Raw genomic sequence first — 24,357 nt, 5'->3', positions numbered from 1 at the left:
TAAGGTGGCGGTTGTGGTGTGTTTCGATGTTTTTTGCATAGCATTCTTGTACCGTCACCGAGGGACTAGCTAGGACTGCCCGACGACAATAACCGATTGTATCCCCCGATCCAGAATTTTCCGCCCGTAGCCGACCTCAGTCTGGCTGAAATTAAGTGAAAATTTTGACGGCGATCATGTTATATATGCACACTATGCATATTACCTGTATGGGACTATTCTGACACAGGGGTGAGAAAGTAAGGATATGTAAGGATATGGAATGATGTACTCTATTAATCACTATCGATAGACTAGTCACTATAATACGTAGACTGCTCACTATTTATGTATATGTATCGACGGATAAATTACGATCGAATCCGTGGTGTTCGGACTGAATCGTACTCAAAGATCGTCGGATTTTTCTCGTCCCATACCTGGTACAAAGTACAGGCATCCAGCTCTAGATCTTTTGATAGACACAAAAGGCCGAGCGAGGCAAGAGACTGGTAATTTACTCAGAACAGGAACAGGCACGTTGAAAATATTAAATGTATTACTGTACGGGTATCTACTAGTACGCCACCCGCGTTCGCATATCCTGTTCTCGTTAGCTTTGTCTTTGTACTTTCAACTTGGGGATAGGATGCTCACCGATATCTTCCGCTCAATCTCCCTCACCGACCGATCCAGTTCCCCCGCTATCATCATCTTCATGTCATTAGGCAATAAGAAATATCGCTCGCACAGATCTCCATCAATAACGCCCTTCGCCGGCGCGTAGTAGCTCCGGTAGATCAGGTGGTCTCGTCCCGCCAGCGGTGCATCCTGCGCTGCCAGCTGCATCTCCAGACTCTGGAAGAAATCCACGTCCTCCCGGCTGATGAACGGCACCAACATCCCGATCGTTCCCTGGAACCCGGTCCATACCAGAATGTCCCGGCCACCGGCCACCAGTTGTGAACGCTGCAGGCTGGTCGGGATGTCTTGGCTGTACACGTGCATCATCAGCTCTAACCGGTTGGCTGTCCCATGCAGGTACCCGCGCTCGTGCAGCAGATGCGCCCCGGAACCGTCTTCGTCTGATTCGTCTGATGTCTTCTTGGGACACCGTACCAACCAAATGTTGCCGAACTTGTCGCCTCCCGCTGTCGTCTCGTAGTCCACCATGGTCGTTGTCGTGGTCCATCGTGGCACCGAGTCATCCACAAACGGAATAAGCACGTTCTCCTGATACTTGTACACAACGTACGTTACACTCTCGCGAATGTCGCTGACCACAATACGGCTTCCCTGTGTCTGTAGATCGACAATCATCTTCGGAACAACCGGCGCCTGACACTTTCGGAGCAATTGCTTCATACCAAGATCGTAGATCCGGAGAATCGGGCCGATACCCGCGGCCAGACGGCCTTGGAAGGAAAGAAGCGCCAGCGGCGGCTCCTCAACTTTGGTCTTGTGAATGAACTCGAGCTCCCGTCCATCTTCTTGGAATCGGTAGATATGGATGTAGCCACCAGACGATGACGGCGGGCTGACCGTCATGTCCTTGGCAGTACCCACCACAAGGAACGTTTCATCGTCCTGGCTTGTGAATGCCACCGCGGCAATACTGACAGCAGCTTCGTTCTCCTCAAGGTCGATATTCGAGATCACAGACTTGGTTGCCACGGGGTCAACTACTTGGACGCATGACGCCCAGTGTCCCGTGCCACGGGGGTGTCCAAAATCTTCCGGCGGTGGCACCGACACATCGCCACCACGCGACTGTGCGTCTTCCACCAACCGTTGTTTGGTCCCGGGCGCCAGTGTGTTGTTATCTGATTCGATGACGTAGAACAACGGTTGCTCAGGGTGCTTCAAGAAACGTCTGGGGGTGTATGTGAGAGGAATCGACTCTTGCAGCATGTTGTTGTCCAGGCGTTCAATAGAGAAGATCCTGTTTGCAATTAGCATTTATTCCCAACAAATCATCCGTAAACAAATCATTGTGAAGTCGATCTCAGCAGGAACAATTGGAGATTAAAAGGCTATAAAAATCCACATGGGCCTTTCGGAAAAATTTTTTCATCATCGATCGATGGAGGGCAAGATAAAAGAGAGAAAAAAAAAAAAGAAAGAAACATACCGTAAGTTCTGGCCTTGGATACCGACCATTCCCTCTACACACTGCTCGCTGGAAAAGTTCCATCCCCACTCAAGACCAGTGTAGTCCAAAGGAGTGAGCATGAAACCCTTCGTTTGGATATCGGAATACCCGAGCCATGGCCGGGAACTCAGAGCTAGAACGGCTGTCTGACCCTTGACGGAAACGCGGAACAACTTAACCGGCTTGACACCAAGGAATCGTGTCCGAGTGTCAGAAAGCTCTCCCGTCACCTCGTCCAGAACAGTACGAAGGTAGACACCAGAGTACAGACCAATGTGCAGATACAGAGTGGTACCTCCCGAGCTCGAGTCAGCCATAGACATGATGTTCAACGAGGACGGAGCGGAAGTCAACGCTTGCACGGACTTGTTCTCCAATGTCGCGTCAGGGTCCAAACTCAATATGCGAACTGTCGAGTCGTCACACCCGACAGCCAAGAACGAGCTGCGAACACGACCCTCGGAGACCTCGCCCAAACTGAGAGCCGTGACCGTGCCAGACATTTGCCGTCTCTCGTCGTATTCAGCGAGAGTTCCATCGACATCCATCTCGAAGTAGACAATCTCGCCAGAACTCAACGCCACAGCGACCTGGCGCTCATTGGTTGCGGCCGCCACGATCGACCGATGCTGCGGGGCAGGCCATTCGTTCACCCGTCGGTCCGCAAGAATGTGACGAATACCCCGAGGGTGGATTTGGATCAACGAGTCCTCGCCAAGTTGCTGAACTGCGAGCGTAGGCGCCGTGGAAAGGAACCCGGTATCCGTAACTTCTTCCACAGTTTCACCAATACTCAGAACCAAGGTACCGTTAGCAAATGAGAGGATAATGTAGGCATCGAACTCGTCCGTTCGAGTAAGCTTGGTCGTCCAAACGGCCGATGGAACACTGGGGAGCTCCGACTCGACAATCTCTGAGACTTCCAATCCATGCTTGAGCGTTCTGAAGCTGCTGTGTGCTCCAGTTCCGCACACCGCGAAGATCTGTGGTGCGTCATCTTCGAACATGTTGATGACTTTGCTGTCGATCAATGGATTCAGAGAGTTGATAGAATCCACAAGATTGAGATTCTCCGCACCCCTGAGGTTAAAGTAGACTGGCTCGTACGGAAGGGTGAAATCTGCCGGGAACGAGTCACTGGTAAACTCTATCTCCTCGTCATCATCACCCAATTTTTCGAACTGGTAGAATTGGTGGTTTCCGGATTCGCTAGCAACGTATAGGAAGCCGCTCTTGAGGATCAACAAATGAGACGCAAGCGGAACTGTGTCAAAGTACTTGACTCTCAACCTTCTCACCTCGCCGGTGAGCTGACCATTGTCATCTTCCACCATGTCGATCGTGACCTTGAAAAGATCGCCGTCATCGGACTGCAAAAGGAAGAAGAACGCGCCTCTCATTTTGTGCATCACACCGGCTGATATCGTACGCTTGCGCTCCGGGTTTTCCGTAGGGCCAGAGCGACGGGGAATGGGGACCCTGAACGCATCCTGGTTCGAATGTCGATAGGTAATGTTATCCTCTCCACATACCAGCACACCACTGGGACCATCTGCCCCTCCGGGTACCTGGAAGAGCATGCTTGCCGTCCGATCAACCGGGTCCGCCCACTTGCGAACAACATGATTGAGACCCAGATCGAGCTCGTAGTATACCAAGGACTTTTCAGCCTCTTCGTATGCCTGGCCTGTTGGATCCTGATCCGACTCGCCATACTCCATCTCGAGAGCCGCAAAGACGGGGTTTTCATACCCGACGTCTAATGCCACCATCGCGAAGACCAACGTCTGTGGCTTGTGGGCTTCGAGTGGCGAGGAAATCGTCAGCTCGGCCTGCGAGTTCCGATTCAACACATAGACCAGCTTGTTCTTCTCCACAGAAGCGATCATGCACGCTCTACCCTTCGGATCGGCCACCAGGTACTGACCCGGAATCACACGCCGGACGCCCGACTTGCCAAAGGTTTCGAGGTGAATTCGGCTAAACCGATTCTGCGACGGCACATATTCAATGATCGTGATGCGGCCCGAATCAGAGCCAATGATGATATAATCTATAAACATCATGTTTGTTCAGCACACGTTCAACGACCAAGGGCACCCAGTGTCAACGTCGCCGACCGGAGCACGTCCCACATTTTTCCCGGAGAAGGGAGAAGCGCGGTTCGCTAGACAGGGATCGTGCTGCCCGCGGAAGCTTGACGAATCACTAAGTTGCTCTTTTGAAATTTTGGGGGAATAGGTGAGAGAGTGCGACGAATACATACCTTTAGAACTTCCGGCCAATCGGAACGCAGCCAAGGTCCGAATGATGCCGAAGACATCCTGAGTGTAAAGCGGAGTGATCTTGCCCTGGGTAGGGTCGGGACGGTGAATCGTCAACTTCGAGCCCGAAGCCGTGACAATCTGCTGCTCCTTAGTCCCAGCAAACTGGCCAAGAATGGCTTGGGTGATCGCAGTCGGAGGCTGAATCGTCAAAGAGTACATAAACATATGCGACGTGGTAGCCATGATGGGCGATATGGAAGCTTAGAGCTTCTTGTTGTCTTCTTCCAATCCTGAACAACACCAGACGCGGTAGGTTACGACGCGATTGCAGTCAAAATCGACACTAGAATGAAATCAATCCCATTGCTGCCGGCAAATGAGACGGGGAAGAGGACTCTCAGGACCGAGTAGTCCTCACAAAAGATAATGGGGTGAGTGTGGTAGGTGAAGAAGCGAAGGACAGAATCAAATTGAGGTGGAAAATTCGGGAGCTGTGCGAGAGTTGGTGGGTTTGCACTGTTTGTACTAAACTGCACTAGTGGCCACTGCGCCCACCGCAAAGGCGGACGATGGGATTCTGCCACCTTCTGTATGTGACTTGATGAGAACCGAGGAACAGCGTCATTCCTCTTTCTCACATCAACTGTTTGTCAATCTGTGGATACTGCTATCTCTACTTTGTTCTCTTCAAGACATTCTCATTCTCACTTAAATCTCTCTTTGCTCGCTGTATATCGCCTACCCCACTCACCTCGCCCCGCATCATGGCTGACGATAGCGCAACCGCGGACGAGACGCCCGTCACTTTCCACATCAAGGCTTCTGAAGCTAAATACACACTCACTCTTCCTCTCTCGACACTAGTTTCTCAGTTGAAGGAGAAGCTGTCAACTTCGGAACATGCGGATACCCCGGCGGACCGTCAGCGCTTAATCTACTCTGGCCGAGTGCTCAAGGACAATGAGACACTGGCCACCTACAAGATCAAGGAGGGTCACACTGTTCATATGGTGAAGAGCGCAGCCAGTAACCAACGCCAGAACCCTCCCGCACCAAGCGCGTCAACCCCTGCGCCCGCTGATGCTGCTGCTGCGTCGACTGCTGCTGGTGTTCCCACAAATCTCGCAGCTGGTACAGGAAACAATCCTTTGGCCGGCTTAACAGGTGCCAGATATGCTGGATTTGCACAATTGCCTGGTGCTGGGATGTTTGGCCCTGATGGCGGGGTATGTTCTCAATGATATTTTTTGATGGTAGTCTATATGCTAACCACACTGTCAACAGATGGGCCCTCCTCCGGATGAAGACAGCATGCTTAACATGCTCGAAAACCCCCAAGTCCAGTCCTCCCTCAATGAAGCCCTTCAGAACCCTGCAATGATCGATATGATGATTCAGCAAAACCCCATGCTGCGTGATATGGGTCCTGGCGCTCGCCAGATGATGCAGAGTCCCGAATTCCGCCGCATGTTGACCGATCCGGGCTCGATTCGTCAGATGATGCAGATGCAGAGGTCGCTTGGACTTGGCAGACCCGGTGGTGGTGGCGGCGCGTTCCCCGCTCCAGGTGTCACCAACACAACGCCGGAAGAGAACCGGGGACCCGAAGGCACACAAAACAACAACGGTGCTGCGCCTCCGCCTGCTTTCAACCCCTTCATGCCCGCCGGTCTGGGTGCAGGAAATCCTTTTGCGGCTCTTTTTGGCGGTAATCCCAACATAGGCGCGAACCCTTCTGCGGGAGCGACGACAGCAGGCGGTGACCAGCCGGCGTCTGATCAGGGAGCAACAGGAAGTGCCTCTGCGGGTGACACCACTACCGGAGAAGGACAGAACCAACAGAACGCACAGAACCCGTTCAGTCTCCTGAACCCAGCCATGTTTGGAGGACCGCAAGGCCAGGGCGGCGTTAACCCATTCAACCCCCAGCAGAACCCTTTCCTTCGAGATCCAGCCATGATGTCGCAGATGATGCAAGCAATGGGAGGACAAGGAGGACAAGGAGGTGCCGGTGGTCCGGATCTCAATTCCTTGGCGGCTCTATTGGGAAGCGGCGGATTCGGTGGTGGTGGTGCTGCTGCTGCTCCCCCGGACAACCGGCCACCTGAGGAGCGATATGAGCAACAGCTTCATCAACTGAATGAGATGGGATTCTTTGAATTTGAGAGGAACGTGGAGGCTCTGCGCCGCGCAGGTGGAAGCGTCCAGGGAGCTGTGGAATATTTGTTGAGCAACTCTTCGTAAGCGTACTGTGATTCTCTTCATGCTGCATCTTATTACCTCGATTTGGCGGTGTTATTTTTATTACCCTTCCTGTGAACTAGTTGAGCTAGTGAACGTATCAGAACAATAGCAATTGTGTACGAATAATACTACACCTTCCATACATTTTTGTACGCTGTAGACTGCTCTAATGACAATACTCAACCTAAAACTGGAATGGGGCTATCCGAACCCGCAAGCGGAAGATATATATATAAAAAGCCGCATTTTGCTTCTTTTCTTTTCTCAACTGCTTTAAGACACTCCGTTGATCGTGTATTCTGCATTTTTAGGCACTCGATTGCCGATTCCACTCGTTCTGGAAGTGTTAATCGGATTGTCGCATTCTGGACCCGGCGCGATCGGCACTTCTTCGACAGTGCTTCGACAATCATTCTCCGTTGATCTCGGTCTTTCTTTCTCATTAAATTTAGAGCTCTTTCCACAATAAACCCGACTATATTGCACTATATCAGATCTATAGTGGCCTCTAGTTAAAGGTGCAGCTCCCTGAGAGGGCCGCGTACTGATCGTCCTTGTCTCGGATTCCGCCACGTCGAACCAACTTCGTCACTCAAAACCACCCACCCGCGCATGAGTGTTTCTTTCTGTAGCGTGGGTAGACTCCTCCCCCTTCCGCTACACACATGATGGCGTTGAAATGCTTTTTGCGTCCTTGGCAGTGGATGCTGTGGCTGCTGCTTGTCTCTTACTGCCGCGCATTCTACATCCCCGGTAAGCTTACCTCGCCCTGCGCCAGTCGCACCGCGGCACCACTCAGCTAACGACGTTTTTCTCTGCTATAGGCTACTCGATCAATCGGTATAACGACGGCGACAGCATCCCACTTCTCGTGAACAAGATCTTCTCCGACTTTACACAATTGCAATATGCCTACTTCGACCTCCCCTTCGTCTGCCCCCCGAGTGGGCGCACACACGGCGGCTCTCCCTTCGGCTCCGGACAGAGTCTCTCGTTGAACCTGGGCGAAATCCTACGCGGAGACCGAATCATGACATCGGACTTCGAACTGGCGATGGGCAAAAACGTCGAATGCCAGCCGCTCTGTACGCAGGAAGTCGGGCGGAAAGACGTCCAATGGGGCCGTGAGCTTATCAAGGATGGTTACGTCGCGGAGTGGATTGCGGATAACTTGCCTGGGGCTACGAGTTTTGTTACTGTCGATCGGAGTCGCAAGTACTATTCTACCGGATTTAAGCTGGGATACCAGGAAATTTCGCCTGAGGATGGGAAGCGGAGATATTTTCTGAATAACCATGTTACTATTGTGATTCGTTGGAGGCAGGCTCCTGATGGGCAGGGGAAGGTTGTTGTTGGGTTCGAGGTATATCCGAAGAGTATTACGGCTAGTGATCGTGAAGAGGGTGGATGTCCGAAGCAAGTCCATGATCCCCACGCTGGATTCGAATTGAATATTCCGCCAAACCTGGAGAAGTTGAAGGAAAAGTACCCCGGATCGTCGTATCTTCCCGAATACGATGAAGATTTGGAAGACGGTGCGACACTGAAGATCCCGTTCACCTACTCGGTCTACTTCAGGGAAGAGAACGGTGTTGACTGGAGCAATCGGTGGGAGCTCTATTTCAACAATCAGGAAGAAGGCTCGACGACCCATTGGCTCGCTATTCTGAACTCGTTGATCATTTCTGGAGTTCTTGGTGTCGCGGTGTATGTGATCTGGAGCCGGACCATCCAAGGCGACATCAAGGGCCGCGGAGATGGAGCAATGGACGACACGAAGATCAAACTCGGTAGCAAGGGTAAGGGCCAGGGCGAGGGAGTATTGGAGCAAGGAACGGACGTTGAACGCGACGCTGATGCTGGTTCTGATGACGACGAATCTATCGAGGACGTGAGCGGATGGAAGCTCCTCCATGGGGATGTTTTCCGCGTGCCTGAATACAGTGGGCTGCTTGCACCTCTCGTTGGCTCAGGGATGCAGCTTTTCTTCGTGGTCTCGGGATTGCTTCTGCTCAGTTGCTTGGGTGTGTTGAACCCTAGCTTCCGAGGCGGGTTTGTCAGTGTCGGTATGGGTCTGTTTGTGTTTGCGGGTCTCTTCTCTGGGTACTTTTCTGGCAGACTGTACAAGACGTTTGGCGGTTCGAACTGGCGCAGGAATACTTTGATTGTACGTTGTTCCCCTCTTTATTATCTTGTTTTCCACTAACCTATTAGACTGCCCTGCTCTTCCCCGGATTGACCTTTTCCCTCATCTTCATTCTGAACCTGTTCACCTGGGCCCAAGCATCCAGCACAGCCATTCCATTCGGCACACTAGTTAGCCTAGTCGCCCTATGGCTCCTCATCCAAGTCCCCCTAGTCTACCTCGGCAACTGGCTAGGCCACGTTCGCGCCTCAGCCTGGGAACACCCAACCAAAACCACCTCAATCGCGCGCCAAGTCCCCATCCAACCCTGGTACCTGCGCAGCGTCTCCGGCACCCTCCTAACGGGTCTAATCCCCTTCGCTGTCCTTTTCATCGAACTCCTCTTCCTCTTCCGCAACCTCTGGCAAGACAAATCTAGCTACTACTACGTCTTCGGCTTCCTAAGCTCCGTCTCCCTAATCCTCCTGGTCACAATCGCCGAAGTAACCATCATCGCCACGTACTCCCAGCTCTGCGCTGAAAACCACCACTGGTGGTGGCAGAGTTTCTTGACCGGTGGCAGCAGTGCGTTCTGGATCTTTGCGTACTGCATCTGGTACTATATGTTCAAGTTGAATGTGACGGGGTTTGTGTCGGGTCTGTTGTTTTTCAGTTATAGTTTCTTGGCGTGTGCAGTTTATGGGCTGTTGACGGGGACTGTTGGGTTTTTGACGGCTTATGCTTTTGTTAAGAGGATTTATAGGTGAGTTTCCTGCCTCGGGGAGTTTATATATGTGGAAAGAGAAGCTAACTATTGGAATAGTTCTGTTAAAGTTGATTGAGTGGCCTGATACGGGTCAGGTCGAGTATAAAGTCATTATAGTTAAATATATTCCATTATTACTTTATACTGTATAGTACTACACTGGACAGGACTAGCAAGCTTGCTGGATAGAGATATTATAGCATCGTTTTGTATGCAATCAACTGTATTGTTTTCTTTGCAGTGAACTCACCCCTTACAATATATTTCCTCATTCCAGGATGTGAATTAATCTTCAATGCCTCTTTTCTACCAACAGCGTCTTCTGGTCATACAGCTCATACCTCTCATAATTTTTGTAATCTTCAGGTGCGCTCAACATGCATCTTGATTGGGGATTGGTCGGGTACCGATATATATAGCAACGCACCGTATAGGGATCGAATCTAACACATACTAATACCATGAGAGGCTTTTCCAATGGGATTCTTCAGAAAGCACCTTTTCTCTATTCCCTTTTGACTGGAATTCTCTGTTCATTTTCAATCTCAACAACGTGGACGAGGATAATTATATCCCCGTGCAGGATTCGTTTTTTGATGAGCGAGAAGACGCGGGCACGTTTCGACTCGTGCTCCTGGGATTCTTCATTCGAGCCTTGAAGAGACACCTTCCGGAAGAGGACGTTACCATGTCTATGTGATCTTTTGTATGGCGGCACACGATGGTGAAAAGGTGCTCTTTTTTGTCTTATCTTTCTTTTAAAGGCCAATGATAATGGATGAATCAAGTCTTAGGGTTGAAGTTGTAGTTGTAACTGACATTTCCTCGCGTCCCGTATAACAAGAAACCATATATTGACGGCACCCCGAGCGTTTATTTTGGTGAGCTTTGCCTCGCTTACTTGATAAGACATATGTACTCGCGTTACTGAGAATATAATGAGCTTAGTGCTGTGATCGAGGATAGGGAATCTTTTCCCCTACATGAATTGAATGATTAGGAACTAAGCTTCCCCAGAAGAGTCCTGGGTATGTACTACATATCTACCGCTAACCCGCTCAAACCGGACAGTTTGCGGCTTATTCGTCAACCATTTTTTTAACGACCTACCTCAGACTCTCTATTGAAGGTTTAATGGGTAGATTGCTGCTGTCAAAAATCGATCCAATATTCTATATGACGCGTGCCATAGACCACAGAGTGTGGAAAACAGGGTCTTCAATGGTTGTAGAATGTGAAAAGAATATCATCTTTAAGCATCAGCAACCAATACATGATAGATTGTTGCATGCTACCTAAATTCGTACTAAATGGCTCATGGCGGCTAGTGAATCAAATTGGATTGGCGCATAAGCACCGCACAAAAATCACAATGACTCACTATCATCTTCCAACGACTACTTAAAAAGACGGTACCCCATTTCTTGAAACCTACTTACTTGGAAACAAAATGCCACCCTCAAAACAATTCTACGCCACAACCTCCCCCTTCGAAGATAAAATCGGGTACTACCGCGCCGTCCGGCACAGCTCCCAGATCTTCGTCTCCGGAACTACAGCCGTCGATCCCAAATCTTCACCCACCGCACCTCAAATCCTCTACCCTGGAGATGCGCGACAGCAAACATGCGTAGCGCTGAATGAGTGCATCAAAGCCATTCAGGCGCTGGGAGGCCAAGGGGCAGAGAGCGTTGTTCGGGTGAGGATGTTTGTGGCGCGTCACGAGGATTGTGGGCCCGTTGGTGAAGGGTACCGGGAAATACTGGGGAAGGAGAACGGGGAGGGGATTGGGGCTGCGGCGACGATGGTTGTTGTGGGTGGGTTTGTGGATGAGGGGATGTTGGTTGAGGTTGAGGTTGATGCGGTTGCTGGGGAGTAGAGTGTTTACGTTCGCAGAGAAAATCTACGGAGTATAAAGGACTCAATGGATTTTCTGCACAGAGCAGACTATCTCTGAATATAGCCGTTGACTTCTTATAACCATATCATCTCCTGTCACCTGTCAACGCCGCTGTCATTTATACTTCCGCCCCTTCTGCATGTTCCGCTGTGCTGGGCCAAGCCAAGTCGATCTACACGTTCTAAACCCGTTGCTTGGAAATATGGAGAAAAGCTCGGCAATCAACAGAAAGTCATTGATTCATGGTGCTCCGGCCAGAGCCACTGAAATGCATTGCCTAACACAGAGGTTGGGTGAAACTCAATTGCCGAGGGTACGATGATATCAGACTAGGAGCATGGATATGACATAGTATACCTCTGTCATATTTAAGTATACCCGGCTATTCCCCCTTTCAAATTACTACAACATCAATTGCGCAAAAACACCGGCACTCCGTACACAATGGCCGAGAATCCCGGCCCCTCCACTCCACCCAACATTCCTCCACCATCAACCAACACCCCCCCGGGCCCAGATAGCCAAGTACCACCCGAATGGAAAGAGCAGAATAGAGGTCAGCAGCAGTATGGCCCCGCGAATCTGCATCCGACCCAGTCTTCCCGCCATGGAGCGCTGGTGTCGCAGGTTCCGGCGCCTCAGTACATGAAATTAGCCAACCCCGGTCCATTGGGTTTGCTTTCTTTCGCGCTTACGACTTTCGCGCTGGGGCTGTATGAGTGTGGGGCTGGGTGCGTCTTCCTTCCCGTACATAGCTTGTCATTGGTAGGGACTGTGCTAATTGAGTAGACTCCCGCATTCCAATCCTCAAGGAAACGTCGGTCCTAACCAAGCAATTTTCGGTCTCGCGGTCTTCTTTGGCGGTACAGCTCAGTTAATCGCAGGAATCCTCGAATTCCGCGTCGGAAATACCTTCGGTTCAACGGTCCACTGCTCCTATGGCGCCTTCTGGCTCAGCTACGCCATGTTCCTCCTGCCCTACCTCGGTATCGAAGCAGCTTACAAAGGCGACCAGAGGGCATACACGTTCGCTCTAGGTATATTCCTAATACTGTGGTGCATACTGACACTGTTATTCTTTATTGCGGCTTTACGGACGAACGCGGCGATCCTGTTGGTGTTTTTCTTCCTGACGCTGGCGTTTTTCTTCCTCAGTTTGGCGAATTTCTTGGCTACGGAGCATCCTACTGCGAGTTTGAGGATCAATAAGGCTGGTGGCGCGTTTACGGTTATTTGTGCGTTCTTTGCGTTTTACGCGGGTGCTTCGGGGCTTATGTTGCCGGAGACTACGTTTGTTAGGTTTCCTTTGGGTGAGATTCCGGTTGGCTAGGGTGAGAGTGAGGCATCCATGGATGCCCATGGACAGAGGATGCTTCACATTGGTAATGTACTCAACGGAAGTGCAGGGGGGGCAACAGCAGAGACTGACCTGCTCCAACAGCTCAAGACAAAACAACTTGTATATCCTAGCTAAAGGGCTAGTTAGCATCCTCTTTTTCCTTTATTCTTAAGCGTTTCGAATTAATCTTAGACAAACAGAATTTATCTGCTTCTAATCGAATCCTTGTTCCCAATTGACGCCCTCCGACCACGGGTGTTGCCGATTTAGTCGTACGCAGCAGACAAGGCAATGGACTTCCCTACATCCTCTGCTACGCGCCTGCCATGACATACATTAATCCTTCAACAGATTTCACACAGCCAAATATAGTATACCCATCTGCCACTCCGTCAGAAAAAGCAACGATATGAAAATACGAACGGCACGAAGCGCGCCAACATAAGTGATTGCCCTGTGATAACCAGAAGGCAACCAATGCATTTCGGGCAGCAGTCCCTGGAACCCCGCAGAAAAAGCTGCAGTGAGAAGCGCGAGGCCGAGTCCAGCCCCGGACCGTGCCGCAATCGTGAGCATCTCGAACCCGGCGCTTTCTTTCTATCTTCCCCCAACCAGGCTATCTTTTATTTGTTGGTGTGCTGGGATTAACTAATGGGAGAAGGGTGTCTGGACCCGCATATTGGCTGACAAAAGCGATTGGCAGACGCTGTAGAAGGGCCGATAAGTGAGGCCATGGTGTGTTACTGCGTTGAGGACCGAGCGCATTGATGTGCCTACAGCCTCGTGCAGTCCGGATAATCGACTCCCCCGACTTCCCCGATAGGGCTGATACGGAGTCTTAACCGCTACATTGGTTTATCCGTTTCAGCGGCCCGGCACCGTGACATTCACCATAGCTAGTTTGCTTTCTACCTCACACTAACCATTAATAGGGGGAGCTTGTACGTTTCATTTCATTATCAGATGATGCTAGGATTGTTCTTCAGAATGGTCAACATCGCGTCTCAGCTCCCAAGAGCCTTTTGGAACAAGCCTTCACGGTAAGATGGCTTGATATGCTTCCTCAGGTGTGATGGGAGGAAAGGGTAGAGTTGCATCTGGATTATCTCTGCAGTCTATGAGGATATCCTCCATGCAGGCAGCCTTCTGGAGGAGTGTTTTTACCAGAAGCTCTGCTTTGATGTCAGAGGAGGTGTGGGCTGTCTCACTCTCTCCATCTTTCAGTGGAGGGGTTGGCAAGGATCCCTCTGTCCTATTCCACTTGACTGTTCTGAAGACATCTTGGCTGTCAGTGAAGTTGTCTATTTTGTGTACACCAGAATTGCCATTTCGCCCGGCGTACTGTACAGTGGAAAATTCGTTTTGCTGCTTCTCTTTCAACTGGGGAGGGGGGTGTCTGCATCCTGTGAGGCTCTTCAGAGTGCCAGAACAGCCTCCTGACAGTCCTTGTTCCACCATCTGTGGCCTGATGGGTGTGTATGGGACCTTTTCGTGGATGCTTCTAGGGAATTAGTGATTGCCTGGGTGATTGTGGCGGTGTATCTATCCAGGGCTTCAGATGGGAGGCATTGTGACGGTCTCGAGCAATATGAATCTATTGGTAGACTATCTGACGAAATTCTAACATGAGGAGAGAAAGGAAAAAGGCAGGCCTGCCGGCGACGAGCTATCTAGTGTGTGCGATGGGTTTAAGCGAATGCTCAGTGAATGTCCTACGCCAAACAGGCCAAAGTGATCAAACATGCTATACAGCTCGTGAGCATCCCTGTCCCGTCACAGGCATGGTTGGACTGGTGGGGGTTGGCCCATGGCTTCCACCTCTTTGCAGATGGCAGAATGGAAGATCAAAGATGTCTTCCTGCAGTGTAGCCATTTGGAGGGGTGGCACTGGCTTTGCATTGTTGACAGGGTGCCAGTGGATTGTTGTACAGAGAGCTATGTGGTCTGCTATAACTGGAAAGCCAGGTAATGAGGGGTCTGTCGGCCACTCGGCCTCGGTAATCGGACCAACTAACTATTAATCCACATCAGATGCTGTTACTGCATTCTTACATGGTGACGTAGACTCGTCCATCTACATGGAGTTGCCCGAAGGCTTCGAAGAGCCAGGATATGTTTGCCGGCTTTATCGTTCCTTGTATGGACTCAAGCAGGCCCCGCGGATTTGGTACCAATGCGTCCACCGCGTCCTGGCCGCTCGTGACTTCACCATGGCATGTTGGAGAGCCTCAGGATCCAATATGCCCCACTCCTAATTGGCCCGCACTAGCGAGCCCACACACATATGCCAGATAGAGGAGATCCACCCTCATCCATCTAGACAGCTACAGAATACAATAAGTATCGTCAATGCCTTTCCTTGCCATAGCCTGACTCACATGGCACAATCGGACAACTGCGTGTTCTACAAATCCAACTGAGTGATCTGTGTCTACGTCGATGACTTTCTCGTTGCTGCAGCAAACTCGCACGAGATAGACCAAGTGCAACAAGCATTGGAAACAGAGTTCCGACTGAATGATCTCGGTACCCCACGCTCGTTCCTGGGCATCCAGTTTGACTTCCAGGCCGATGGATCTGTGTCCATCCACCAACACCAGTACATCCAAAAGGTTCTCTCCGACTTTGGCATGGAAACCTGTCAGACGAAGACTACACCGATGAATCCCAAGCAAGTCTTTAATCGTCGTCTAGATGAAGGACCCCCAGGCGAGGAAACAAAAGCACGATTCGCAACCGTTATCGGTTCATTGATGCATCTGATGGTCGAAGTGCACAATGCACGAAGAAGAGACACTATGGAGCTATGGGAGCATAGGGTTTAACGCCTCCATATGATGTGCATGAAAACAAAAAGAATTACGACAAGAGTCAGGACCGAACCTACAATCTTGGAGTTTTCGTGGTTTGTGAGGGCTCGTGTCTGGCTGTTATAACGGTGTTTGGATGGCTTCACCCATGACTTGAGGTCAAAGTCACTCCGAGTATTAATCCTGGCTTTTGCTCATGATCAAAGTAGGTCATGCCCTGTGGCAAGGCGTGACCCCACCAAGTTAGGAATGGCAGAGTCGAAAGTGGACGTGGAACACCCATGAGTAGCCTTGTATTCTGACATAGCGTCGGAAACCGCTTGAACTAGAGACCCATACCGGTCTGGGATCCTCCTTGCCAAGAGGATTGTGGACACCTTTTTTTTTTTTTTGAGGTTATTCAGATTGGTCTTTTGTTCGATATTCTGCCTTCTCGTGGTTCTTTTGGAGATGAGGCTCACCCCTTTACTTCACAATACTGAAGCTATTCCTCACACCCATCGCCTTCCTCCTGATTCCACCACGAGGATGATATTCTCTCCACCTTCGCTTTGTACCCCTGTCTGCATGTGAGGCTATTTCCACTCCATCACCTTTCCTTTTGTCAACACCCAAGTATCTCTCGACGTGATGCGGTTCCTGACCTGCCTACCTCCTACTGATCGACCCGTCCTCCACGAAGCTCATTCACTTACGTGTTTGATTACCCAAACACCTCTTGTCCAGAGGTTATTCCCAACCAGCCTCCCTCACCCCATCCTAAGTACCACCTGAGTGTTTCACGCAGCTATTCCCAAAAAATCTGCCGAGTCCCCCTTTTCCAAAAACTTCATGACCTTCCATCCCGAACCTTTTGATGGCTCCAAGTCACTACCCAGGCACCTAACCAGGCACCTAGGTGACTAGGATCACCCGGTACTATGTCTCTTCCTGTGCTTTTGAGTCACAACACTTTCCACCAGAAGGCGACCCAAAGCGTCAAGTTGATATAACCTAAAAGTACAATACAACATTGAATAAATACGATGAGATTCAAATCGGCACACATAGGGACAACATAAAAAGAAATATATGCTCGAAATGAAAGATTCTATACAAGAAGATCTCAATTATTTGAGGTGTCACACCCAGTGACATAGTCCACCTTCATCTCACAGCCATTATCAAAGTACGCATGACCGCAAGCGTGATCACAGTCATAGAAAATATGATCGTAGGCCCTGAAATGAAGTTAGCATCAATGAATTTTGAGTTTGCTGAGCTCGAATAAAACTTACGCTTGCATGGTAGTGCCCTTGACTTCACAGCCGTCGTCCTTGATGAAGACGCCACAGCCATTCGAAGCGTGCTTGCCATCCGTATAGCACTCTCCAGTCTCCAGTCTTCTTACCCTTTGTGGTACTAGTTTTGAGCCATGTCAGCATTTCAGACCAAGACGTTGAAGGGAAAATAACTTACCTGTAAATGGTATCACCTCTGATGTAGCTCTTGGCAACATCACAGAATCCATGCAAGTTGCTCACGAAAAGATGACACGTGGTTTGGCCGTGACCGCATGTTGTTGAGGATTCAGACGGGGTGTACTTGTTGCTTGTCGTCGTTGTGGTGGCTTCAGTCGTGGAGGTAGAGGTGCTAGTGCTGGTGGCATAGACCGAGGAGAACTCTTTGTCAAGGGAGTTAGCGTCACTAGTAAGAACGTTGTCATCAACATCCCAGCTAGAATATCTCCAAGCAGCTTGTGGCGAGATGGTAGTGCTAATTGTGGAAGTTGTCGTTGTGGCCGTGGCGTCACAGGCGGTGATGGTTTGACACTTAGTGGAGGTCTCCGTGCTGTAGGTCGAGGAGATCTTGGAGGAGGTGATGTACTCCGTACAGGTATCTGCCTCCTCAGACTCACAATCATCATCCTCGGACCACAACATTTGTGCCCCAACTCCGCTAATTTCATCCTGCTCTGATCAATCCTCTATATCAGGACTAATCCCATGTTCTAAACAAATATCGATAATGGGTTGATACCCAGAGTTGATCCCCCTCCAAGCGACGGATATTCCACGATAATCCGCATCTAGACTTGCCCCATTATTTATCAGCAATCGAAATTCAGCAGCTTTCTCATATTGTATTGCTGTGAGTAATGCCAGGCTTTGTTCGTCTGCATCTGCACCGTACTGTATCAGCAGCTTAATGAGGTTAAAGCTGTCATCCCTTGGAATAGCCAGCTTGAGTGGTGCCTGTGTTCGTGCTGGTCTTCCTGGTTGATAATCCATGGATCGAGAAGCCTCCCTATTCGGGTCGGCCCCGACTTCCAATAGAAGTTTGGCTGTGCTTAATGGAGATGGGGCATATTCGAGCGCGCCACATAGAGGGGAGTGACTCTCTATGGGCAGTTGAAAGTTGACATCAGCGCCTTGGGAGAGAAGGTATCGTATGCGATCATCATCGCCGCATTCTGCGGCGTATTTCAACATCCAGTAGAGGTCCAAGTCAGGGCTTGTTTTGCTGTAAGGATATTGACGTAGTTTTTCAAAGAGGTAATCTTCAATATCATGATGGCCCTTTGATGCCGCCTGAGCAAGTGGGTATTGACCCATAGTGTCGTGTGACAGTTGTTTTGCGCCTTGATCAATGAGTGCGCGAGTCAGAGCAAAATGACCTTCACGTGCTGCGAGGGCAAGAGGGGTTAAGCCATCAGCGTCTCGATAATTGATATCCACGCCTAGATCAAGGAGATGCTCCATGATATTGAGGAATCCTTGCACTGCTGCATATGATATTGGATGCTCCTTCATATTTTCTTTCCAGATAAGGGGTCTTAGGCGTGCTCCAGGCCTTTGTACGGAGCAGGCGAAGTATGGAGACTCCCATTGGACATTTGCCCCAGCATCAAGAAGATGTTGAAGGGTACTATCAGATCCAGAAGAGGCTGCCCAGTACAGCGCAGATGCATCATGATGCTGTACATTTAGTTGGTACAGGGAATCATTGAGTGTTTTGTAGAGAAAAGAGTGGCATTGAAGAAGCGCATTCAGATCACGACATTCCGAAGATTCTGCGATGCTCATGAGGAGCTCGGGGGGTAGTTTGAGGATAGACATGGTAGTTGAAAAGGAGAGAAAGCGATAGAAAGAACCATGTCACAATGTGACTCAATGATCCAAGGAGATACTGTTTCGACCCCCACTATCTGAGCCATTTCCCTGTATTTTATTTCCTCGGTGTCACTGTACGTTACCGACCTCAATATCGTGGCTGACGATCGCTCCCCACTGATGAGTTCGGACCCATTATAATACCTGACAATACCTTACTGCTTGCTGAGCGTGAACAAACCTTCAACCTGAGTGCTGACTGAGTATACCCTGAGTGTTCTCAATGAGTGGGATCAGGCTGCTCAGACAGCTAGCGACTCGCTGGGATATCAGATGATGCTGGCACAACAGTCATGTGATCTAAACGCCAAGACTCGGGCAAGGGCTCGCTATCGGTATACTATCGAGACGCTCAGGTACAAATAGACTATTGTGCTCATAGATAGAGAATCAAGCGATTCGTTCATTACCCTACATAAAACCCTTTTTGCTTACAGGTATATCTACGATAACGATCCGATAACGATTCGTAGCCGAAACGGTCGTTTAATCATATAAACGCCTAAAGTCCTACACCCCGGCGTTTACAGTGTCTGAGCAGATACAGAAGACTCAAGACCAACAGAAGAAGCAGACTGATAAAGACACCCCATTAACTTTGATGTGGGTGATAGAGTGTGGTTATCGCAGGTAGCCCCCGGCGCGGGGGGCTGCTTGGGTTTTCATGACTGTCAAACAGCAAATTGAGCGTATTGGTTTGAAATGAAAAGCAAGAACGCGAACAAGAAAGGCAGAAAGTAGTACAATGAAAGGGGAAATAAAGGGAAGAGAGAGATAGAGGAAGGGAGACCAGAGGTAAGCCTGGATGTCCCTGGATTTGGCGAGTTTTGATGGCCTAATGGCGTCGGCAGATGTCTGTATAGAACTTGGATTTTCCCAGCCAGCCTACATACGCAGTGAATCCTGATTCCTGCCTTTGTGCGGAGGATATCAGACACTGGCTGGCGGCCCCATGGATGTGCTGCTGCTTTGCGGCCCTCCCTGCAATGATAGAAATGGGATGGCTCCTTTCTGCAGCCGCATGAGCATGTCAGCAGGGACCCCTTTCACATGCACCCTGTCTGCCTGTACGCCTGGTGTTCTAATGCAGTTTGGCCATGTCTGGGCAGTTTCTTGGAGACTCCTGAACACTGACTGACTTGATCCTGTGGGCTGGCCTTAGAGTTGCTGTACTGTTTCAAGGTTGTTCAGACAGATGTGTATGTCTATGGTATGCCAGGCTCTGGGGTCCTTGAGGGCAGCATGCAGGCCCTGCAGGGCAGCTCTTGCCTCTGCGTCAAAGACTTCCTGATTGGGGAGCTTTGTATGCCCACAGAAGACCTTAATCTTGCTGATGCCCCAGTAGCCCACCCAGCCTGAACCTGCAGCTGCGCACTTTTTTAACCTTTTTCTTTGGATCTATCTGTGTAGACCACCATTGATAATCTTGGCTCGGTTCTTCACAGCCAGGGCAAGTACAAAGAGGGAGAAACCATGCATCGGCGAGCCTTGAGAGTCATAGAAAAACTGCTGGGGCCGGAGCATCCCTCAACACTGACCTGTGTCAGCAATCTTGGCATGGCCCTTTGAGAGCAGGGCAAGAATAATGAGGCGGAAGCCATGCATCAACGGGCTTTGAGAGACAGAGAGAAGGTTCTTGGGCCAGAGCATCCTGACACACTTGTTAGTTTCAGCAGTCTTGGCTCAGTCCTTTCGGGCTATACGGGCCTTATGCACATTGCTTTAGGCATTAGAGTACTAACTAATGTTCGATGATCATGTAACGCAGATCCGAATTATGAACTCTCTGTACACGGATAAGCATGCATAAATCCGCTATGCAAACCCTAGCGCTCGGAATTATCCCCAAATATATGCTAATTTATGCCAACGTCGTTCTTCATAGTCTACAGAGTAACCTCCTCGAATCATTCGAAGGAATGCGCGGGGTTTTTGTTTTTTAATACTTTTTTTTTTTCGCTAGTCTTGTCGATCAACCCCAAAATTGTGCTACCGTTAGCTGGCATACACCCAACAACCCCATGCACAATTCAGCATCGACATCGATTTTGTGTGCCGCTCCATCCGGTGTTATACTCTGGATGAACATTGTGCAGGCTTTATGGCAGGTCTGTCAGGAGTATATATTGGTGCCTTCATCCCACCGCCAGTAGTAGTTTTCTGGTTGCAGAACATTCTCTGCCGTTGAAAATACCCTTTGGACAGCAGATTCTTATCGATTATTGTCTCCTAAAAGGCCTTCTTTATATCTTATATATCACAGGGATGGCGCAGGGTGACAATGGCAGATCTGGCTGGCGCTGTGAACTATACCGCATGGTGGATTGAGAGAACCATCGGCCGGGGCAACCCGTCCGAGCCCTTGGCGTATATGGGAGCAAGAGATCTCCGTTACACCACTTTCGCTTTCGCATGCATGAAGACCGGGCATTCAGTTAGTGGTCGTCTGTATCCTGTGTATTGTCGCCTTGGATATTCTGACCAAATCACAGGTGCTCTTCCCCTCTCCCAGAAATTCCGAGACGGCATTTCTGCATGTCCTCAACGCGACAAAATCTTCAAAGTTTTTTCTTCAGCGCAGAGCAGCAGAAAGTCGTTGAACAACTCCAGCAAGCCAATAAGAACTTGCAATCATGGGAGGTTCCTGGTCTGTGGGAAGTGTTCGACAAGAAGGTCGATTGCTATCCTTTTGTCAAACAATACGCGGATGTCGAGGATGAGGCACCGATCATCATCCATAGCTCGGGCACAACCGGTCAATTCAATATATTTCTAAAAACCCCCTTTCCAACGCTCTTGGCTGTTTTTACGCAGGATTTCCCAAGCCAATTTACTTGACCAACGGATTCTGGTCTGTTATGGATAATAACTCGGAGCTACCTGTTCCTGAAGGAAGAAAAGAAGCTCTGATGAACACTGTGAAGCCAGGAGGGCTCTTCTTCATGATGGCTCCTTTCTTTCATTTGATGGGCCTTGTTTGTTTTGTTGAGTCCATCTGCCACAACACCCCCTTTTTCTTGAGCCCAGAGAAGCCGATGACGGTCGAGTTGCTGGCTCGGATCATTGATGAAAATCACCCTGTGACCAGCCTGCTCACTCCCTCTGTCATAGAGGACATTGGATCATCCCCACAGGGCCTGGACCTGTTGAGAAGATTTGAGGTGATTTTCTTCGGCGGTGCGCCGCTGTCTCCGAAGATTGGTGGTATATTGTGACAAGATATTATGTTGCAGGCCATAATTGGCTCTAGCAAAGCTGGATTCGTTGCAAGCCTAGCACCCGTGGACAGGAATGAGTGGGCATGGTTTGAGTGGAATCCGTATGCTGCCGTCGATATGCAATATGCTGTAGATGGAGCATACGAGCTGGTGCTCTGCAGGACTGAAACCCGCGATTTTAGTGCCATTTTCCACACGTTCCCTGAGCTTAAGGAGTATCGGGCCAAAGACCTTTTTGTTCCATACCCAACGAAAGCCGGTCTGTGGCGATACCACGGATGATTTGATGATGTGATCGTGCTCAACAATGGCGAGAAATTCAACCCTACTGAAATGGAACAGGTCATCGAGGGACACCCGCTGGTGTCCAAAGCGCTCGTCGTCAGCCAGGGAACATTTCAATTGTCACTTCTTGTCAAGCCAAACTGGAACAAATGGACAGAGAATCAGGCTGAAGGCTCACTCATCAACAAGATCTGGTTGAGTGTGCAGGAGGCAAATATCATTGCGCCAGGTCATGGTCGGGTGCTGAAAACGAAGATTGGCGTAGCCTCCAAAGACAAGCCGTTCAAGAAGACCTCGAAAGGCTCGATTCAACGCCGACTCGTGATCAATGACTATACGGAGGAGATCAATGCGATCTATGACCGCCCAGATAAAGAGTAAATGGATGAATTTCCCCAAGACGCTACTCTTGAGAACATAACCAAGTATGTCCAGCAAGTGGTATCCCGCTTGCTTTCAGTAGAGCAAGTACCGGAGAAGAGCGATATTTTCTCCATGGGTCTTGACTCGCTCCAGACACTTCAGCTGTCCAAGATCCTGCAAGGGACCGTTCTTTTTCTTCGACCGGAGGGTGCTTCGCTGTCGATTCCTACCCAGAAGCTGGACTCATATCCATCTGTTGGGCAGCTCTCAAACTACTTCTACGGCCTCGCAAACGACGGGAGCGTTGGTGCAGAACTAAACGTCGAGAACGGTTCAGCAAGATCCGAAAGAATTACCGCCCTCATTGAGGAATACACCAAGGATCTGCCAGGAAATCAGGTCAGCACATTCAACTGGGACTGCCAACACGTAGCTATTTTGACTGGATCGACCGGCTCTCTGGGCAACTACATCCTCAGCGAACTGATTTCCGACCCGGCTGACTCCAAGATCTACTGCGTTATAGCGAGGTTTTACAGTATTGGCAAGTTATTTTACAAGATAAGATAATAGTGCCTGCTTATCAGAGGCAAAGAAATAATATGAAAGTTAAGCGTGGTGTGGTTTGCCACTGGGAACCATCTATAGTGCAGAAAGGAGCTATTCAGTTTATTTAGGTGTAAACTGCTTTGGACTTGCCCTGGCTCTCAAGAACTGAGCCAAGATTGTTGACACTCTGGCGTGTGTCAGGATGCTCTGGCCCAAGCACCTTCTCTGATCCTTCCAAATCTCGTCGGTACATGGCTTCTGCCTCTTCATACTTGCCCTGGCTGGCAAGGACTGGGCCAAGATTGTTGATGCTGCTGAGTGTGGAGGGATGCTCTGGCCCAAGCAAATTTTGGATGCAATCCCGCACCTGAAACTTGAGTGCCTGGTGATTTAGGTATCGCTCAGTCGCCGCCTTGATCAATCCCTGTTCCTGATATTCTGCCAGCCCAACATTCTGCAGGCCCTGATCAATATTGAATCGGAAGTACCGCTTCTCATCGTAATGCTGCCGCCATTTGGCGATGAACTTTCTCTCAGTCTGCTCAGTCTGTGTGGCAAGCTCTGGTAGGGTTTTGGAGACAAATTTGAGCATGTTGTCTTCCATCGCCTTCTTTCCTGGGTTGCCCGTTCCAATTGAGATAAAGCACTTCACCAGCGGTTTCAGGTCTCCAGTCTCCCTGCACCAAGTATCTGATGCTTCGCCCTCGACCTCATTGACGGGATTATTGGCCCCCAGCGCCCCGTCAGCGGATTTCCGCGCTCCAATACAAACCGGGTCAAGGAAGGATGTGGCTGCTGATGTTGCGCAAGCAGCCTCAACAATGGTAACTGGGATCTCCTGGTTATCAGGAATGCTGTAGCTTCGAAGACGCAAAATCTCTTTCATCTCATGTGCAATGCTGCAGACAAATCTGGTCCTGTTAGAATCATTTTGGTCTGTCTTTCAGTTCACATACTCACACTTGGCAGCCGCGATCCACCTGGTCATTAAAAAGATCAGTCGGGTTTGCACCATGACTTGTGATCACCTCTTGGATCGCTGATTCAAGCTTTTTGGAATCAAATCGCGATTCAATTTTGCTAAACAAGCCTGTAATGAGTTTCCGCTTGGATGGCTTTTGAAAGATAATATGCATCAACCTCGTATAGGCCCAGAATCTTGTCGAATTGGTATGCCCCAAACAAAACAAAACAGAATGTCTCAAGCT

At 49.8% G+C, this 24,357-nt stretch overlaps 13 protein-coding genes across 13 annotated transcripts; 7 read left to right on the top strand and 6 right to left on the bottom strand.

Moving 5' to 3' along the window:
• Positions 1-516: 516 nt before the first annotated feature.
• ASPGLDRAFT_48793 (DDB1/RSE1 family protein) lies at positions 517-4,841 on the bottom strand. The gene is made up of 4 exons (XM_022546975.1): positions 4,398-4,841; positions 2,111-4,184; positions 637-1,921; positions 517-583 (listed from the first exon to the last, which is right to left on the bottom strand). Exons 1-4 carry the CDS (start codon positions 4,639-4,641, stop codon positions 557-559), a joined length of 3,630 nt encoding a protein of 1,209 aa, XP_022399392.1. The 5' UTR covers positions 4,642-4,841; the 3' UTR covers positions 517-556.
• Positions 4,842-5,162: 321 nt separating this feature from the next.
• On the top strand, positions 5,163-6,642 carry ASPGLDRAFT_67577 (ubiquitin domain-containing protein DSK2; the record flags this gene model as incomplete). The annotated part of the gene is made up of 2 exons (XM_022549152.1): positions 5,163-5,624; positions 5,683-6,642. The coding sequence occupies 2 exons, from the start codon at positions 5,163-5,165 to the stop codon at positions 6,640-6,642; spliced, it is 1,422 nt and encodes a 473-aa protein (XP_022399391.1).
• Positions 6,643-6,933: 291 nt separating this feature from the next.
• Positions 6,934-9,786, top strand: ASPGLDRAFT_174146 (transmembrane 9 family protein). Its single transcript, XM_022542817.1, has 4 exons — positions 6,934-7,395; positions 7,467-8,809; positions 8,857-9,530; positions 9,591-9,786. The coding sequence occupies exons 1-4, from the start codon at positions 7,308-7,310 to the stop codon at positions 9,607-9,609; spliced, it is 2,124 nt and encodes a 707-aa protein (XP_022399390.1). The 5' UTR covers positions 6,934-7,307; the 3' UTR covers positions 9,610-9,786.
• A 1,190-nt stretch (positions 9,787-10,976) lies between these two features.
• Positions 10,977-11,646, top strand: ASPGLDRAFT_48789 (YjgH family protein). Its single transcript, XM_022546974.1, has one exon. The coding sequence runs from the start codon at positions 10,984-10,986 to the stop codon at positions 11,410-11,412; it is 429 nt and encodes a 142-aa protein (XP_022399389.1). The 5' UTR covers positions 10,977-10,983; the 3' UTR covers positions 11,413-11,646.
• Positions 11,647-11,877: 231 nt separating this feature from the next.
• Positions 11,878-12,763, top strand: ASPGLDRAFT_129170 (acetate uptake transporter family protein; the record flags this gene model as incomplete). Its single annotated transcript, XM_022540866.1, has 2 exons — positions 11,878-12,164; positions 12,223-12,763. 2 exons carry the CDS (start codon positions 11,878-11,880, stop codon positions 12,761-12,763), a joined length of 828 nt encoding a protein of 275 aa, XP_022399388.1.
• Positions 12,764-12,976: 213 nt separating this feature from the next.
• ASPGLDRAFT_486848 (uncharacterized protein) lies at positions 12,977-13,413 on the bottom strand. Its single transcript, XM_022546947.1, has one exon. The coding sequence runs from the start codon at positions 13,346-13,348 to the stop codon at positions 13,127-13,129; it is 222 nt and encodes a 73-aa protein (XP_022399387.1). The 5' UTR covers positions 13,349-13,413; the 3' UTR covers positions 12,977-13,126.
• A 3,274-nt stretch (positions 13,414-16,687) lies between these two features.
• ASPGLDRAFT_26935 (uncharacterized protein) lies at positions 16,688-18,680 on the bottom strand (the record flags this gene model as incomplete). The annotated part of the gene is made up of 4 exons (XM_022543618.1): positions 16,688-16,802; positions 16,860-16,973; positions 17,041-17,520; positions 17,602-18,680. The coding sequence occupies 4 exons, from the start codon at positions 18,678-18,680 to the stop codon at positions 16,688-16,690; spliced, it is 1,788 nt and encodes a 595-aa protein (XP_022399386.1).
• Positions 18,681-20,068: 1,388 nt separating this feature from the next.
• ASPGLDRAFT_486713 (uncharacterized protein) lies at positions 20,069-20,530 on the bottom strand. Its single transcript, XM_022546944.1, has one exon. The coding sequence runs from the start codon at positions 20,333-20,335 to the stop codon at positions 20,174-20,176; it is 162 nt and encodes a 53-aa protein (XP_022399385.1). The 5' UTR covers positions 20,336-20,530; the 3' UTR covers positions 20,069-20,173.
• A 485-nt stretch (positions 20,531-21,015) lies between these two features.
• ASPGLDRAFT_36808 (uncharacterized protein) lies at positions 21,016-22,234 on the top strand (the record flags this gene model as incomplete). Its single annotated transcript, XM_022544741.1, has 4 exons — positions 21,016-21,182; positions 21,227-21,489; positions 21,549-21,938; positions 21,990-22,234. The coding sequence occupies 4 exons, from the start codon at positions 21,016-21,018 to the stop codon at positions 22,232-22,234; spliced, it is 1,065 nt and encodes a 354-aa protein (XP_022399384.1).
• Positions 22,235-22,285: 51 nt separating this feature from the next.
• ASPGLDRAFT_36807 (uncharacterized protein) lies at positions 22,286-22,618 on the top strand (the record flags this gene model as incomplete). Its single annotated transcript, XM_022544740.1, has 1 exon — positions 22,286-22,618. One exon carries the CDS (start codon positions 22,286-22,288, stop codon positions 22,616-22,618), a length of 333 nt encoding a protein of 110 aa, XP_022399383.1.
• A 114-nt stretch (positions 22,619-22,732) lies between these two features.
• On the top strand, positions 22,733-23,170 carry ASPGLDRAFT_36806 (uncharacterized protein; the record flags this gene model as incomplete). Its single annotated transcript, XM_022544739.1, has 1 exon — positions 22,733-23,170. The coding sequence occupies one exon, from the start codon at positions 22,733-22,735 to the stop codon at positions 23,168-23,170; it is 438 nt and encodes a 145-aa protein (XP_022399382.1).
• A 103-nt stretch (positions 23,171-23,273) lies between these two features.
• ASPGLDRAFT_102421 (tetratricopeptide repeat protein) lies at positions 23,274-23,462 on the bottom strand (the record flags this gene model as incomplete). Its single annotated transcript, XM_022539426.1, has 1 exon — positions 23,274-23,462. A coding segment is annotated over one exon (189 nt), but the record flags the coding sequence as incomplete, so codon positions are not given.
• A 30-nt stretch (positions 23,463-23,492) lies between these two features.
• Positions 23,493-24,297, bottom strand: ASPGLDRAFT_107776 (uncharacterized protein; the record flags this gene model as incomplete). Its single annotated transcript, XM_022539530.1, has 2 exons — positions 23,493-24,060; positions 24,110-24,297. Coding segments are annotated over 2 exons (756 nt in total), but the record flags the coding sequence as incomplete, so codon positions are not given.
• Between the last annotated feature and the right edge of the window lie 60 nt (positions 24,298-24,357).

The sequence above is a fragment of the Aspergillus glaucus genome, assembly GCF_001890805.1.
Source record: "Aspergillus glaucus CBS 516.65 unplaced genomic scaffold ASPGLscaffold_14, whole genome shotgun sequence".
Lineage (NCBI taxonomy): Eukaryota > Fungi > Ascomycota > Eurotiomycetes > Eurotiales > Aspergillaceae > Aspergillus > Aspergillus glaucus.
This window is presented reverse-complemented; position numbering and strand designations above follow the sequence as displayed.